The sequence below is a fragment of the Peromyscus maniculatus genome, chromosome 18 (assembly GCF_049852395.1).
Source record: "Peromyscus maniculatus bairdii isolate BWxNUB_F1_BW_parent chromosome 18, HU_Pman_BW_mat_3.1, whole genome shotgun sequence".
Lineage (NCBI taxonomy): Eukaryota > Metazoa > Chordata > Mammalia > Rodentia > Cricetidae > Peromyscus > Peromyscus maniculatus.
Window position 1 is genome coordinate 17,379,010 of NC_134869.1, and position 17,851 is coordinate 17,396,860.

The following is a 17,851-nucleotide window of genomic DNA, read 5'->3' on the forward strand; positions in this document are numbered from 1 at the left end:
TTGAAAATTTGTTGGCTCTGGGGGCTGTAAAGATGGCACAGTCAGTAAAATTGCTTGCTATACAAGAACAAAGACCTGAGTTTGAAAGCCAAAGCCTATGCAAAAAGTCTGGGTGTGGTAACACTTGCTTCAAATCCCAAGAGCTAGATGAGCAGAAATAGGCAAATTTTTGGAGCTCACTGGCAGGCAGTCTAGCTTGCTTGGTGAATTCTAAGCTAGCAAGAGAAACTTTCTCAAAAACAACACAAAATGTAGATGGTACCTAAGGTATAGCCCCTAAAATTGTCCTTTGGCCTCTAAAAGGATGTGCATACATGCATACATATGCAAACACATCCATATAGACAGAGTTAATTAATCAATAACTCAATCAATCAATTAATTATGTGAATTTTGAGAAACTACACATTATACAACAAAACTGATCTTAGAAACTTGGAGACTTTCAGGTACACGTGGCCCACTTTCTACTCAGACATACCCTCGACCATGTTATTCTAGCTTCTACTCAATTACCATCATCAAAAATGAACTTGGCGACATCTTCCTTGAGACATCTTGTTTACAGAATAACTCTTGTGATTAGAAGATTCTTGGTCTTAGGCTAAAAATCTACCACTTAAAAAAGTTATTCATTAATTCTAGCCCTACATTATAACTTCAGAAACTGGATCTGTTACTTCTCTTTTAGATTGGATCCTCAAAGGCCAAGTACAATTTCTCCTGACTCTTGGCTGGACACAACATATCAAGTTTCCTTACACACTACTTACAGACAAGCCAGGTCTCTTATATGCTCTACCCTAAAAATCCAAATAAGGGTTTTGGATATGCTGAATATTGTCTTGCTGGTTTAGACAAAGTGTTCCAATAGCTGACATTGCACTAAAATACATAAGTGGTAAGGGGTTGAGCATAAAAGAACGTCCTGGTTGGGCTAGCCATCCATCACGGATTGAGTTACTCTAAATTTGTCACACAATGGAACAGTGGTTCTAACACTGTGACCCTTTAATACAGTTCCTCATGTTGTGCTGACTCCCAACCGTAAAATTATTTCCGTTGCTACTTCATAACTATAATTTTGTTACTGTTATGAATCAATGTAAATACTTGATATGCAGGATGTCTGATATGCAATCCCTGTGAAAGGTTGTTTGATGCCCCCAAAGGGGCTGTGACCCACAGGCTGAGAACCACTGCTGTATAGTTTTCAACTCCAAAGTAAACACCACTGTCTCCAGGTTAATTTACTCCCATTTTAATCCTGTAATGATTTATTTAATTCAGTCTTCTAAATAGAACCCATTTATACAGGAGACCACGAGACACAGTAAGACAGGGTAATATGGAAAACATTCAAGGTCAGGTGTCTTAGGATCCAACTCCTACATTCTTTTCACTAGCCCATACGATCTTCCTTAGAGACCTAAAAGGCACTGTGGCAAAGAGCAGGGAGGAAAGCCTTTCCTGGAAAATTCTGATCTGTCATCATGAAGAGATGACATACAATTTCCCCAAAATCCAAACGGAAAAATAGAAAATGCTGCAATAATAAAAAAAAAAAAAACCTATATACTTGCCTGATGGAAATGATGCCAATAGACCAGTGATAAATTAAAATATTAAACATTTCTTTTTCATTTTACTGCAGCAGTGTAGCTGCCTCCTTTGTTCAACTGTGGGACTGGTGGGTGTCACAAAGAGTGAACATTCCTGATTAATATTGATTTCACCTATTCCTCTGCAGCCAGTAACTCGTGGTGTGAAAAAAAAGACCAAGGAGGCTCTAACCAAGGAATTCAAGCAATTGCCATTTTGGTGAAAATGTCCCTTTCAGATGGGATAATTGTGTACTCAGAGTAATGGAATAATCAGGTCTTTGAAAAAAATGTTATTATGAATATACAATGTACCGGAGCTTTTTAACAATCATGGAACTTTTCTTATTCACTAACAGTGAGTGATAGCCCATCTTTATTTTTGACAAAGCTGTGGGCGCTCATTTCGTTTAATGACTTGCTCAATTACAAAACAAATAAGTGACTCACCGAAAAATCACTTATTAGACAACAACAATGAGAACTGAAGATCTTATTTTTTATGTGCGCTTCATCTGCCTCTCATTTTTATGACCAGAATTTCATAACACCTTCATCAATCGCTGGCACTCTCAGAAGAATGCTTCTGGTGGAAGTTTGACTAGAAACTTTCACCAGAATTACATAGTTGTTTTCATTTACTAAGCCATGGGAGAAAGATTCAGCCCACTAAATGAATTTCTTTGTATTCAACATTATGGAGGGTTATATGAGTTCATCCTTAAATATGTGTTCTCTATTGTACGTCTCAGAGTAGAAATGAGTATGCATGCATATTAGTAAAGCATTAGCTCCTGATTAACTTATCCCAAAAGCTTTATTGACTACCCACTCTGTGTCCCACATGATAGTAGATGGCATGGATTTGACTAAATGAATTATGAGCCTCCTCTTCAGGGCTTAGTATAGTTGGTAAGTCAAATTGGAAAACAAAGCCTCATTCGCTTGAGATAAAAAATAGCAGTACAGAGCCACTTAGGTTCACAGAAGGCTGTGGAACCTAGAAAGATATCTATACCATAGTAGGCTCTCAACAAATACTTGTTGGCTGGCTAAACAAGTGAATGAAACATTGCTGTACCAGGACCACAACGGAGCAGCTTCTGGATTGGTAAGGACACCTATGCAGGGCACATAGTGATGGATAAGGAAGTAATGCCTGGCCTGACGAATATTTATTTCTAGAATATTCTGACCTCATTCAATATGAGAATGGAAGGGAGAGAAAGGGAAGGAGAAGGGGATGGGTAGAAGGCTGGGAAGGAGAGACAGAGAGAGAGAAGGGAGAAAGGTGCCCTGGATTTTTCACCTGTGGGAATATGATTATTGGATCATTTTTCCCATGTGGCAGGCTCTCAGTCAGAATATGGAGGAAAGCACCGTTATTTTTGTGCATATTTCACTGAGGCTCTGAGATGCAAAGTGGTGTACTTGGATTTAAGTGGTTGAGGGCAGAATGGGACCAACAAGTTCAGCATCCCCACACACTGTATCACATCCCGCAGAATGTATGAAGGGAAAGTCTTTTTCTACGCTAAGGCAGACCAGCAAATTTCAATAGCAGCAAATTAAAAGATAGACTTCAGATGACAACGGAGTAGATCCATATGCCCACGGTGGACCCTTCATAAATGAGTCTGTAATGATCTCTCCCCAGAGGTCAGCCCTTATTCTCCCATACCAACTAAATACAATGGGAGACACAAGCTGTTATAGACGTAGCTGCTACCATAAAGAATTAATGATTCCCCAGTTAAAACCCCACTCAAAAGACGAACTTCCTGAGAATTCATTTTACTTCAGCATCTCAGGAAAACTATGCCAGAGACTCATGCCTTGCTTCGCCGATGTTGCCTTACACAATGAAGAATCCAGTAAAAAGAAAAGTTGATTCCTGTCTAAATATTTGCTGTCTTTTAAAGCTGCCTTGGAATAAATTAAGTCTTTCTGCCTACACCTCTGAGAGTGGAGCAGGGAAAAGCAGGGCAAGCCACGAGTATTGAGTCTCTGCCTACTGCGCCCTCCGCCTTGCTTCTTTCATGGGTTTATGTTTTGCCCCGTTGTCCTTCTGCCAACCTTCTGGGTAAACTGAACAAAGCTCTTCTCTCCTCCTGATCCCAAGCTACTCAATGACGCCGAGAAGAGTGACGTCCTGGCTAGAGGCTGTCACCACAGGGATGTGGCCTTGGCTCTTAGTGTGACACTATACTGCTACTAAGGAACGCCTCCATTTGCATCTCCTCAGCTCCCCGCTCTGCGCTGGTCTTCAAACCAGAAGCTACACACGTATCTGTAGAGTTCTGTCAGTGCTCTGATGGCCACCTTGCTTCCTGCTGTCAGAGTACCAATGAACCTTAGAGATAGATCTCGATTCAGTGTACCCACTGACAAATTTAGCTTCTCTCCTCCTCCCGTCATGGAAGAGGGGGGGGGTGTTCTCATTTTCCTCTAAGGACCCTCTTCTAGCTCTAAGTAGCTGTGTAGGCAACGTGTGTCTCTTCTGCTTCTATTTCCTTCCAAGCAGCTCTCCCTGGAGCAGCCCGACTTTATCAAAAAGCTTCCTTTGGTCCTAACACCCCTTGTAGTAAACACCCCTACTCCTTCCTTCGTTTACCTCAACACCGGACTAGTGGAAACTGTAAGCTGCCTGCCACTGCTGACTCAGTTTCCTCCTCGTCACGTCGTTATTCCATCCCTTTCCACTAATTCACTCTTTTCGAGATAGCTATAAACTTTGTCTCTCACCAAAGCCTGATGCCAGTTCAGCCTTGTCTTTCCACTACTTGTAACTGAGTGAACCTTGACCCTGGGGCCCCACTCATCATAACATCCATTGTTGCTTGGTTCTCGGTTATGACTCCTGTCTAAGTCCTTTTTGCTCCATTATGCATTGGCGTGCTCTTCCTTCTATAGATCCCTTAAAAATGACCAGGGTGCCAACTGTGGGGTGGTGCTCTTCCTCCTGATCTGATTCATTCTCTTATGGGTCAAGAAATATACGGCTGGTGCGACACAAGCACCAGCTCCTCTACCCGGTAAAGAGTTGGGAAGCAGAAATGAAAACAGAGAGGTTATGCACTGATAATAATTTTAGGTCAATGTGCTAATGCCATGCTGTAAATGCTGAGATAAGAAGCACATTTTAAGAAAACTGGTCTTTAAATTAAGCTTCATCATTCAAAGGAATGTCTATGCATTCATAATCAGGTACTTACATTGACTTCCAGTTAGCTTAAGATTCAGTATAGCTTAACAAGATTGAGCCATAATAATAAACAACAAGTTTTGCATTTCTTGCTCATCTTAAAATTCCCAGAACTCCATTAAAATTAACCATAGATGTTATAGTTGTGTGTGTGTGGTTTAAAAAAACTGCTAAGTATTGAGAACCAAGAAAAAATGAGTTTCAGAAGGTTCAATTTTACATGGAAATATGAAACAGAATGAACAGGCAGGATGAGTGAGGAGGAAGTCACAAACCATGGAAGTGTGTTGGGCTCTGATCTAGAGTCTGAGGTAGTGTGTGAAGGAGCCACCTGAATTTTTTAATAAGGGAGTGGCACATTCAGTTCTGAAGTCAGCAAATCTGACTCTGAGGGCTGCATTAAATTTTATAGATGAGGGAAAAAAGATGAGAAAGTAAGCAGGTTTTAGTGAGAAAAATGTCTTAGCTGTTTAGTGACAAGGAGCTTAAAATCTGCCACCCACACGACTCAGGATTCTAGCTCCATGTTCTTTTTGTATACAAAAGAGTATTGTTCATTATTATGACACTGACGCTCAGTTCAAATGATTGGGATATATGACTGACTTTCCCTTATTCACATGTACCCAAGAGCATAGTCTCCTGGTTGGATATAATTCATACTTGGTGTGTGTGTGTGTGTGTGTGTGTGTGTGTGTGTGTGTGTGTGTGTGTGTGTGCATTTCCCATTGACCCATATCATGTTCGTATTTGAACTAGACAGACAAACATCCAAACAAGTTTACATACATATCTGAATTCCTAGCTTTAACTTGAAATCTTTAAAAGCTTTGGCCCAAGGCAGTGCCAAGGTTTTGTTTTAAAAGCAACGCCATTTTAACAGTGACAACCCATCTTAACCAAGAGCAGCTGACATTTATCAAGGACTGTTTATCAGCACCATCTCCTGTATAACTCTATTCATGGGAAACATGTGGCCTCCTGGATGGGGATGGAATATGTGTCAAAACTGAGCTAGTGACACCTGGTAACCACCCAAGCACCCTCTTGGCATATACAGAGTTTTGCTGCCTTCACACTTCAGCTGGCATTTCCACAGTGTTGATGTTTATGAGTGGTTCTTCAATTCTGTGTGGATCCACGGATGCCTCATTTACCAACAAATATACAGCTAGCCTCGCTGGCTCATGTGGGCATGTGTTAAACATCTCTTCTCCTTCTGGACCCTGTCTGACTGGCACTTAGCAGCGTGAACTTAGTCTTTTCATGAAGTTCTTATTTACTTTCTTTTTTTTTTCCTGTCTTCCTTTTTTTTAAAAAAAATCTCTCATCTACAATGCTGGGAGTGGAACCCACGATCTTTCACATGGTAGACTGGTAGTCAACCACTGAATCACAATTTCTCCAGACCCTTGCAATCTTTTTTTTTAAGGGACAAAAGGTGGAGCCTTCATAAGCTTGTGGTTGTTAAGTTAAATGCTGGCTTTCATGCGCTTTCTCCTATGGACCTCTAGTAAACTACAAGTTTACTTTTCAGTCACACTAACTACTTAGGTGTTTTATGGAACATGATGTAGAGATGCAGGAAAACCACATGAAAGCACAGCCACTGTGCTGAGAGACTGAGAGATAGTCCCAAGAAAAGAGGATGTGAATGTAGAATCTCTGGATGGTCATCAACAACTTGTTAATTTTTTTTCTTTTTTTTTTTTTTTTTTTTTTTTTGTCAACCTTTTGCTGAAGCATTTCCTGACTCTAACCACCCAAGTTTGTCATCACTTCTACAATCATAGGGACAGTCAGTCTTTTCACTACAGGAAGGGTTATGATACTCTAACTCTATCTTGATATCCTCACCAAGCATTCATTTGTGGTGGTGAGGTCAAATGTTCACAATTGTGTCTCAGAGACCTTAACACACATACCCCACCGCACCACCACCACCAGACTTAATATAGACTGGGTGCCCCATAAACACAGAATCAGTATATTATTGTGTGAACTCAATTTGTATCACAAAGTAGATCTCATAGTAGAGCAATGTTTAAGAAAGAGAATGCATGTGAATTTCAAGGTGCTGAAATGGCCAGCATAATGATTGGCAAAGGCTCCATTATAAGGACAAACTAAGGTCCCTATATGTCTTTGGCCATCATTTTTACCTTCTCTGACTGCAGAGGAAGCTCTACACTGATATGGATGTAACACACGAAGCACAATGAGGGGGCCAAACAGAACTCTGAGTAGCTGCCTCTTCCCTGAGCTCCGCTAAGACTCAGAACAGCCTTGGCGATGGTGGCACAAACATGTCATCACAGCACTGAGGAGGTGGGAGGCAGAGGCAGAAATATTGCCTCAAGTTCAAGGCTTGGTCAACAGAGCAGGAACCTGTCTCAACAAAAGAAGCCAACAAAAACCAAAGGTCCTCCAAGCCAGCATCAATACCTATAACACAACGTTACAGAAGTCAGTGGTATGCTCAGAACATTGAGCATGGTCAAAAGAAACTAAGCTTTGGCTTGAAATCTAGGGCATGTTGCTCCTAGATAAACAAACACAAGACTTCAACCTTTTTTTTTTGTTGTTGTTTAATCACCCTTTTCTTCTCATCAATTTTCTGTACATAATTCTGTAGATGGAATGAACATTGGTACCTGCCCTACTACCTACTTCCCATAATCCCCTGGGGAGAGATGGATTTCCTATTTATTCACCTTCATATTTATTTTGAGATTTGCTTCAGGGAATGCTACAAAGGGAACAGAGGCTTAAGTACCTTGTTCAGTCTAGCAAGTCACAGAAGGAGAGAATGTCTCCCATTACTGTAGAAAAGAACCTACAATGTTTGCTTTCCTGTCTTTGTTATCTTCTTCTTTGAATTTCTTGAATCTCCCTAAATGCAGTGGGAAAGAATGTTAATTAATCAGCACAACACTGAGCCGGTCCCCTAGAGAGGAAAGCTATATACCTCTAGTACATGGTATCTCTATTATCTCACAGGAACTCATTTAATGGGGACTTCATTCCTTGGTCATGTGGATGATGAGACAGTAGGCTTTCATATTAGATACATACCACACAAAATGAGTTTAATTCTTATGGGTATATTGTTAAGACATTCTATTTAATTTTGGTTAAATAAAATAATATAAAAAAATAGCGACAGTGACTTCCAATTGTATTTTTCTTTTTTTTTTGTCTATTTCCTACCTGGGTATAACCCAAGGCCTCTGCTATAAATATTAAAAGTAAAACCATTGGGTATATGCCCATCTAAAGAGTAGTATAGGTGGCTCTTGAGAGAGATCTCAGCTTCCCGAGGAACTGCCACACTGATATCCACAGTGACTGTACCACTCCCACCAGCAATGAATGACTGCCCAGCTTTCCCTGCATCTACACCAGCATCTACACCCTTTGTTGTATTGCTCTTTACCATTCTGACCTGTGTGAGATAGAATCTCAAAGTAGTTTTCATTTGCATTTCTCTGACGGTTAAGGATGTCGAGCATTTCTGTAAGTGCTTCTCATCCATTCGTGTTTCATCTTTTGAGAACTCTTTGCCTAGTTGTATAAGCCGTTTTTTTTTTTTAATTGAATTATTTGCTTTCTTGATGTTCCAGGGTTTTTAGTTCTTATATGCTTTAGATAGCAAGCCTTTATCAGTTGTATAATTGGTAAAGATCTTTTCCCATTGGATAAGGAGATGAGGAGGATATAGGAGGAATTGGGGGAGGGAAAAACATGATAAAATGCATTGTATGAAATTTTTTTCACCAAAAAAGAAAAAGAAACATCACATATACAATGTATAAAAGTTCTTATCATTCAATTCTAAAAAAGTTGTTTTTGTCATTTTATTTTTCTAGTAATTTCATTTTATTCTATTTGAAGAAAGCATCAATTTATGGTGAATTATATTAGAGACAATAGGAAAAAAAACATGAACAAAAATAATGAAAGGTCCTTCCTAAGAATTCGAACACCCAGGATGGCACGCGAGGTACAGTGTAACCTCATGCATTCCAGCTCTTCCACAATGAGCCAGGCAGACAAGTGACTTGAGTGTTCTGTGACCTTAACTGTCAAATACACAAAAGGATATCTGTGTATCAGAGTCTTTGGGGTATACTTAACAAGCACTGCTCTTGGAATTCATTTCCTCAGTTGTACAGCAGACAATAATGCAAACGTCACAGGTTACATTAAGAACTCAGACAGCTTGTATAAACTGGTGCCTGTTTAGGGCCCAGTAAAAACCCCAAATTAGCTATTACTATGACTACTATCATTATTGTTATATAACAATTATTATTATTATTATTATTATTATTATTATTATTATTATAAGTGTCTTATATTTAGCAAGTATTCCGTAGACATTAACATTTATATTTTCTCATTTGTGCAGGACATTCTGAAAATAGCATAACTTGTGGCTTTAATGCAAACCTGGACATTGAACCTGGGCAGGTAATGCACAATGCTCTGGATCCTGGCGTATCCATCTGTTTCTAACTGGACATTTGTCCTGTCTACTTCTGAGAAGATTCTCCTTTTGGATGTCTGTGTGCTAAGTAGGGTAGCCATTGGCAGCTACATTACAGGATACCACAGAAGAGTTCTGCAGGCCCATGGAGGGAATTTATGGAGACACAAAGCTATCTAGTTTTTACAAGCTACTAAATATACTGCATCTCTCCAAGACCTCTCTTAGAACAAAACTCATTGAGAGGGTAGCTGATATAGAAAAAAATGTTTTTTTGAGACAGGGTCTTACTGTGTAGTCCTGACTAGACTGGAATTCACTCTGTAGACCAGGTTGGCCTTGAATCCACCTCCCTCTGCCTGGGATCAAAGGCTGTGCACCGCATTTAAAAAGATTAAGAAAAATGTCTGCACCACTGCAGTGTTGAAAAATGCAGTGATCTGATTGGTTCTTACAAACTGTGGGCGGGTCCTTTTATTCCCATCCCATGGATAAACAAGGCAGTTAGTCAAACTAGACAGGGTTATCTCTCTTTTAATCCCCCCATTGCTTGGAAGGGCTTTTCTGTGACATCCTGTAACATGGTTACTCTAGAATTCTTTACTTACTGCACACACATCCAAGAGAAATTATAAGGCTGTTGAAACATGAACCCCTAGTGAAGGTGTACCTTAAACTGGAACATTTCATATCTTAAATCTGCCTCCAAGTTTCATAAAGGACAAAGGAAAATATATCAGAAAAAGTATCAGAAATACCATCTGACTAATGAAAAGCTTTCAACCTTGAATCCAAACCTTTGTGAGAAAAATACAATGGTCAAGTAAGAAGAAATATATTGATAGGATATTGGTAGAAAAAAAATATATATCCAAACAATAAGGAGAATATGGGGACAGCTGTTCAAAAGGCTACAGCTTGTGTCTAAGGCATAGCAAGATTCAAAGCCCACTGTCATAAATGAAAAGTGGGGTTTAAAAAAATGGAAAAGCTGACAGACATTCCTAAATGGCCCCAGGCTTAGAGAGAGGTTGCCTTTGAGGATGTCGGACAAACCCCACAGAGAGCCCCAGCAGGCACCTTCAGCAGCTGAACTAACCTCACCCCTTGGCCCAGTTAACCATCCAAACTCTGGGGAGCACTCCAGAGAGCAGGCAAAGACTGCACAGTCGGAATAATTTCTCCAGCTGCTGCCTGTGCCTACAATCTTCTCGGCTCAGTACTTCATCCCCGAGAAGAGGTCAGTGACCTTTCTAAGGGCAGTCCAGCAAATGTTTTTAGTCATCCACACCTTTGTGTGTGTGAACTGTGGGTTCTGACTTGAAAGACTCTGCCAGCAAAGAGGGACAGAGAGGCAGGGCATTGGGCATTGAGTAAGAAGAGGACGCACCTGCTCACTGGAAGATGCCAATGCTGAGGGCAAGCAGTGCCTTTTCACGATTGCCCCTGAAGATTAGCCAGAATGCTCTGAATAATAATGTGTTGTGTTGAAAAATGTGTATATGGGTTATATGTGTGCATGCAGGCAGATAATAAATGCTAGCTACCTGAAAGATGGTTACTGATGTTTTTGACCTTTAACCATACACTAAGCATTGTTCTTAGGGTCACTGTACTACTTAACTTCTATTGCTACACTGAGGGAGAGAGTGAATGTCCTCATTTTATAGGTAAGGAAGCAGGTTGAAAACTCTTTATAGAGCTAATGAGTAGAAACAGGGATTCAAACTATGAAAGTCAATTCTACTTTAACGAGTACATGTGTGTACTAACATGGGCAATGTTCTCTTTGGGTCACATACACATGCTCACACAATATGAACACACACACACACATATACACACAGATAGATACATACACACACATACACATATGTACACACAGACACACACACCATCATTCTAGTTCCATACCAGGGAAGCCAGGACCCTCTACGCCAATTTTCCATTCTTCTGGTTTAACACAATCCATGTACACAAGATTTGAAGCAAGAAATAAAATGTAGCTGTTAGTTTTCAGAGAACAAAAGTGAAAAGAAAATAGAACCTTGAAGTGTGGAACACTTGCCAAAGATAGTGATGAGGAGCCAAGAAGAAGTTTCTCTATCTCTAAGATACTGATAACAAAACTACAACCTCCTAAAGCTTCAAAGAATTGATTTGAGTTCAATAAATTTTTGAAAATTCACAAGGAACTCATTTCTATTTTCTGAGGATGATCACCTAAAACCTCTGGGTAGAAAAATAGGTTCAGGTCTGTGACCATCATTTACAAGTCACTCACTGGTTGCCCATTGGTGGTTCACAACTCCATGTATTTCTAGTCTGTATTTTTCAAATTTGATTTAAGTGTCTGATGTGTGGGCTAGGATGCTGGGCATTAAACTGCCTGGTGGGACACAGGAGACACTCCACAAAGGTCTATCAGGGTCCAGAGGGGAAGACATGGCAAACCTATTCCAAACATCAGCTTTACTCACAGAGGAGAATATTGAAATATATATATTTTTTTAAACAATGAAGTACATGTGATAAAACTAGAACAGAAGGCTAAATCCAAACTCCAAATTTGAAATGTCCCACTTTGGAGCAACACCCCTAGACCCTGAAGTCACCCTCCCCTTATGTTTTTATTACTTCCTGAAAGATGTGCACAGTTCACGAAGGCATAGGCACACGTGTTTGTCCTGCATCCTGGACCACTGGGACTCACAATTAGAAAAGACCCAGATCAAGGTGGACTGTTATCTTTATACATTAGAAACAGCAATGGTCCATCTTTTTAGTTTCAAGCTCATCAACAGCTTATCAGCCTAGTGGGGCCTTGGGGACCCCAGCAGCTGAAGGGCACTTCTTTTCTCCTTTACTCCTTCTCATGATGGACATGCTATGGTCTGCATTGTATTCAACTATTTGATCTCCAAACAAAGACATTTTCCTAGGATTTTTTATTTAACAAACTAAAATAATTATAATAATAATAATAGTAACTTTTTGAAAGATTGCCTTTTCATTCTACCACTCCAAACCTTCCTCTCACATATAACTACCCTGCAAAATTATCTTGAAAGCCAAAACACATCAGATGAACAAAGGTAAGGCCTCTTCCTGATAGCAGAAAGTGCACCCACCTAGTGTTCTAGAGTGCAGTGGAGCTGGCCTTCTCCACCTTCTGAATGGATCAATATCCAAGGTGGTGTTGTCAGAGGCAAGCAGAGAAGTAACTTGAAAAACTTTTTAACTTATTGATCCTGAGTCTTACTTTAGAAAACAAATGAGTATCCAGCACTCCTTGTGGATCCTACAGGACATTTATAAATAGAAAATCTTTGTCAGCCTTGACAAATTGGCTAGAGGAGCTGTCCAACTGCTGAAGCAGAAGGGACCACAGACCTTTGACAAGGTCTAGGCATGCTCATAGTGTGGTCATCCATGGGCCTTCAATTCATAATTTGCCTTATAAAGCTTTAGAGAAAGGCTCTGTTATTTTTACACTGCACCCTTTGTTAAGGTATGACCTAATCCAGAAAGAAATATCTATAGGATGCTCAGAGACTACAAAACAAAATGCCAGTCAAAGTCGAAGGTAAGATAGCTCGTGCGTAGGCGCTAACTCCAGCAGAAGAAGCTCTGTGAAACTGACTTCAATAGCTGTGAATTTGGACACCAGCTGGGGAGCCTTTGATTCATTCATAATGAGTAATGTTCTCATCACATTAATCTGACATATCTCCGAACTTCCGTCTCCCACCATAAATGTGACAGTATTATCCTCATTTGTCCCAGGTGACTCGTATCTAGAGATCTAACCTCCCTTAGAAATGTAAGCAGCATGAGTGCAAACTGATGTTATGTATCCAAATTTCACCAGTCATGGGGAAATTCCTTCAGTCTACTCCTGCTCAGGGAGGAAAGCCAACTTGTCTTGTCTCACAAGCTCCTGTTTGCACGAACTTAGCGGTGTCTAGCACAGCAGAGTGAAAGGTCACATGGTCAAAGATCAACATATGATTTGCTTTGCGATGTTTGCTTGATGAAGTGAGTTTCACTCAGTATGGAGGGTGGCTCATACTTACCACTTAAGAAATCATAATCAAGTTAACAGAACACCATGAAATTGAACCTCAATGTCTCATTCTCACCGATCAAACAATAATACACATTATGCACAGATATCCATAAGGCCGTGAAATTTTTTACTTCACATATTCAGTTTCTAATAACCCAAGGGTTGTCGCAAAAGCACTGCAACTCTTCCGCTATATTCTGTTTAGGGGGTGGTGGAATGGCAGCAGACCAGTTCCATGCTGTGTAGAAGGGGGCGCCCATTTGAGCTGACGAAAATGCACCACAGTAATCCTTAAAAGTGAAATTTCTGTATCCTGTAATCAGGAGTTGCCAGGCATTTGATTAAATACCCCAGGCACTGGATCCCCAACCAACTTCCATTTCTGCCCCTGACGGGCAAGCCAGAAAAATTAAACCAAAAAAAAACCTGGAGAAACAAAATGCGTATTTTAATACAGAAATGCTTTTACCTGCCATCCTGCTGTGAATGAAATGGGCCGGGCTCTCAAAATGTTTGTCAGCTTAACTCGCAGTTGGTGGCACGGTGAAAAATGTAGCCAGGCAGCCTTATTGTTGCCTCTGTCCTTTAACTGCCAGGTGGGATACAATAGAAGCATCAAAGAGAAACAGAGGAGAGGGGAGTCCAGAAAGACCCCCAAAGGCTGACGAGCAGCAAACAAAGGAAAAGTTCCTAAGTCAAAGACATTGTGTTCTGCCATGTTGGCATCTCAGATCGCTTGCACACTAAAGATAAGGATGCCTCAATAATTGCCGCTTCCCCCAAACTGATTAGGAAATATTCAACTTGAAAAACTCACGAGACACGCTTAACCTTAGTCTAGAAGGAAAATGGCTGCATCACACTGCTTAGACGTAGATAACAAATATTCAGTATCTTATGAGAGATTCCAATTTAATGTTTTTTGATAGGCATGAAAAAAATGTTTTCATTTTGATCCATACAACACTCATGCCGAGTGAAGTGAGCTAGAGACCGGTGCATTCTGGACTGTGTACACAGATATCTGGAACTGTATCCAGGTCTACCTCCTGCATAATCTCACCCTTGGTGGTTGTAATTTTATTCTCATAAAGATATTCCATCATTGCAACAGTATACATGTGGTTATCACTCATCGCAAAAATCTTTATTTCTCATTTTAACCTCAGAGCCCTTGAAAACTGCTATTGTCTTTGGTCACTTCAAAGAATTTACGCACCAGTCATTAAACTTCAGCAAGGAATAGAAAATAGCATGGCCTTTCCCCCAAAGAGTTCTAATGTACACCATTTTCACTTTATTTATATACCTTCAATGATAGTCTGAGTCACAGCTAAGGAAGATGGAAAAGAGTAAAAACAATTTGATTTATATATAAACATAATCATTAAATAGACTAGTTTTAAACATCTCAAAAGAGTCACAGTTCAGACAAAGCATATGAAGCCTGACGGGACAGTGGTGAAGTCAAATGCAGTTTCATGGCACTTGATAAAATCTTACCGCATCAAATGGGAAATCCAAAGATTTTTCACTTTCAGCTATTTTATGTGTAATTCTGTGCTCTTCTAGCCAGCTGTCCTGCACATAACAGTGATGTGGGAACAATCAGGATCAGGACACTGTCTAATGTATCCAAGTTTGAGTAAAGATTGTACACAGCGTTTAGTGTTTCAGCCAATTTAAAAGTTTAGGCTAAGGAAAAGAGAATAAGACTGTTTTAACTGGCCAATTAAAAAAAAAAGCAACCCCAGCTGGGTGGTGGTGGTGCACACCTTTAATCCCAGCATTCAGGAGGCAGAGGCAGGCAGATCTCATTGAGTTTGAGGTCAGCCTGTTCTACAGAGCAAGTTTCAGAACAGCCAGGGCAACACAGAGAAAACTTGTCTCAAAAAAAAAAAATTAAAAAAAAAAATAAAAATCAAAAACCAATGAACAAAAAATAAATGACAAGATCATCACATTCACTACCATGAACTGGCACTTTTTGTAGATTGATATTTTATAATCAATTTCTGATTGCCCAAATGAGTATAATTCAAATATATTACTTTCTAGCTAGATTAAAGTAGTAATTTGGCCATTTTCTGCTTTTAAGCCTGAATAATCTTCCTGAATCATCAACTCTGCTCAAATTCATTATAAAAAGTTCCCCACACCACTTCCCATGAGGAAGACAACACCACAGAACCCAGGCTCCAGGACAGAACACACCAATCCCACCAGGGACAGATGAGTGTGACATCATGTAGGCCAGCAGGCTAATCACCACAATTATGCTTTACTTAGAAAACAAGTTGCACGTTCTCCATTACAACTTGCAAAGAATATACACATTGAAAGCAGGTTCCACTAGCACACAACATCCTCTAACTCTTTTAGTCAATTCACAATAAATCTCTTACCTTGTGGAGAGAGGGAAGAGCTTCAGGCTCATAATAGAATGAGCGATGCGTAAAATGTTCTCCAGTTGACTTCCCACGGGATTTATACCTCCCAAGCCAGGAACACCTCTGCCTGCGCAGATGGAATGCTAAGCAATGTAGTAAAACAACTAAGGAATCAGAGCTACAGGTAAAAGGTCAAACAATTATGCTTTTAAATAAAATGTACCAAGAATGTGTAATGTGTGTGTATATATATATATATATATATATATATATATATATATATATATATTCTTATTTTAAAGCAAATTGATGAAAACTGAATGACACCAACTTCTGTGCTTATGCTCTCATTGAATTTCCACACTTATTTGTTTGGCGAAGTTACTGCATTTTTCTGGAAGTAAAGGGTCATGTCACACTTGTTTCCAATCTAAATTTGGTCTCTGTTCCTTGGGCCCTATTTCCTCAGGCCTGAGAAAGAAAATCAATGGCCCCTACTCACCTTTGGAAGAATTTCACTGCCAAGTCTCCACGGTTCCGTGGGATCCAATAATCCGTGGCTCAGCATCGATTTTTCTGTGACACCTGTAGAGACAGCCTCTCTTTCCTTTCTAACAAAATACAGCCATGGAGACGGTGTAGTTCCTGAACGAATTAAGTGCCTAGGCTATTAAGCACAACTTGATCTTCTAAAGAGACATGGTTTATGTTTTCTGAAGCTGTTAATGTTGCTTGCTTTTTTTTGGAACCACTTAACCACCATTTAAAGATAATGTGAGTATCTATTTTGAAGAGACTTTGAAGGAAATATTTTTAAGTTTCTCACAGTTCATATCACCAATAACACTTATTCCATGAGGAAATAGACTAATGATAAAAAAGAATCAAAGTTCAAGTTTCAATTTTTTAACATAGCTCCCAAATCAAGTTGCTTTTAATATATGAAAAACTATCATCATGCTTTTAAAATTTACAACTTGGAAACTTGGTGAGATATAGAGAGATGGTCTGGGAAAGCCAGGTTTGGAGTATGTCACATCCTGGGAGACAGTGGTTTGTGTTAGGGGCGTGTTTTGAGGCTTAAGCCACCACCTTCCCCACTTCCCTTGGTGGGCCTAAGTGCAAGACAAGAAAAACACAGACACTAATTCATGTTTCCAGCATCCTTCACACACCTGATTTAAATCTCAGAGGTATCTCAGTGACCCTGGCCCACTTCTCTGGGCAAGACCGAAAAGCATTCCCTGCAGCCATCCTGTGCAGAGTGCAAGGGCTGCTGTTCATAAACCTCCTCTTCTTTGCTGACTCCATGAGCCTGCAAATCTGCAAAACAGAGGCATGGTGTTAACAGAGGCATCCCCTCTGCATTTCCTATCTCCGATGAAATGAGTGTGCGCGCGTGTGTGTGTGTGGGGGGGCACAAGGCAAGTTGCTTCCCATGAGGTAGGTGACATCTTGGTTAAAAACGACGTGACCAGGCAGCACTCTGACAGGTTTAGTGCTAAGACCTGACAGATACAAGCCTGCAAGAACTTCCCTGCCGCACATAGTTAAGCTCACAAGAAACCTTTGATTTGATAGCCCCTTGATTAGCTTTTGGAACACTCAGCCCTACCTCCTTTGAAGTTCATTATAAATTACGCTACTCATCACGTTATCACCAATTCAGGATCCATTGGACTAGAAACGTCATCATCTCAACCGTTCATCAAACCTGTGCACACTTTTCTCTTAAAGGATTAGATCAATCCACACTCCAGTTCTCAAGGGAGGAGTTCCATTGTTTATCAGGCCATGTCTACACTGGCTGAGCAAAGCGCTCTGTTCAGAAGGAGAAGCGCCTTTGGCAGCTAGAGTCCACATAGCTGACCCATGGACGATCGCGAGGTTCTCCTTCACCTGATTACCCAAGTGTAACGGGATCACTAAGCATCACATGAGGATGACCCTAGACAACAAAAAGCATGACGTGATTGTTGTGCTAATTTATTTACAGAATTTGATTCAAGAAGCTGAGAAGCACGTGTGTGTACATCTGGTACAAAGGATGGCTATTAGTACGGAAGCAATTCATGGCTCCATAGTGAGCTTGACCAT

At 40.2% G+C, this 17,851-nt stretch overlaps 1 protein-coding gene across 5 annotated transcripts in view; it reads right to left on the reverse strand.

Annotated features, from left to right (window-relative positions):
- Window positions 1-17,851, reverse strand: part of LOC107399647 (uncharacterized) — a 92,725-nt gene that overhangs the window by 46,845 nt on the left and 28,029 nt on the right. Inside the window, exons 4-8 of one of the 5 annotated variants that reach the window (XM_076554625.1) lie at window positions 16,930-17,077; window positions 16,257-16,339; window positions 15,770-15,897; window positions 14,868-14,940; window positions 13,834-13,953 (exon numbers count right to left, since the gene is read on the reverse strand). In XM_076554625.1, coding sequence (XP_076410740.1) covers window positions 13,834-13,953; window positions 14,868-14,940; window positions 15,770-15,897; window positions 16,257-16,339; window positions 16,930-17,065 — 540 coding nt within the window. In that variant the 5' untranslated portion in view covers window positions 17,066-17,077. Of the gene's footprint in view, window positions 1-13,833; window positions 13,954-14,867; window positions 15,898-16,256; window positions 17,078-17,851 lie in introns of all 5 variants that reach the window. The other 4 variants (XR_013045834.1, XR_006065176.2, XR_006065167.2 and 1 more) reach the window with 4 other exon arrangements.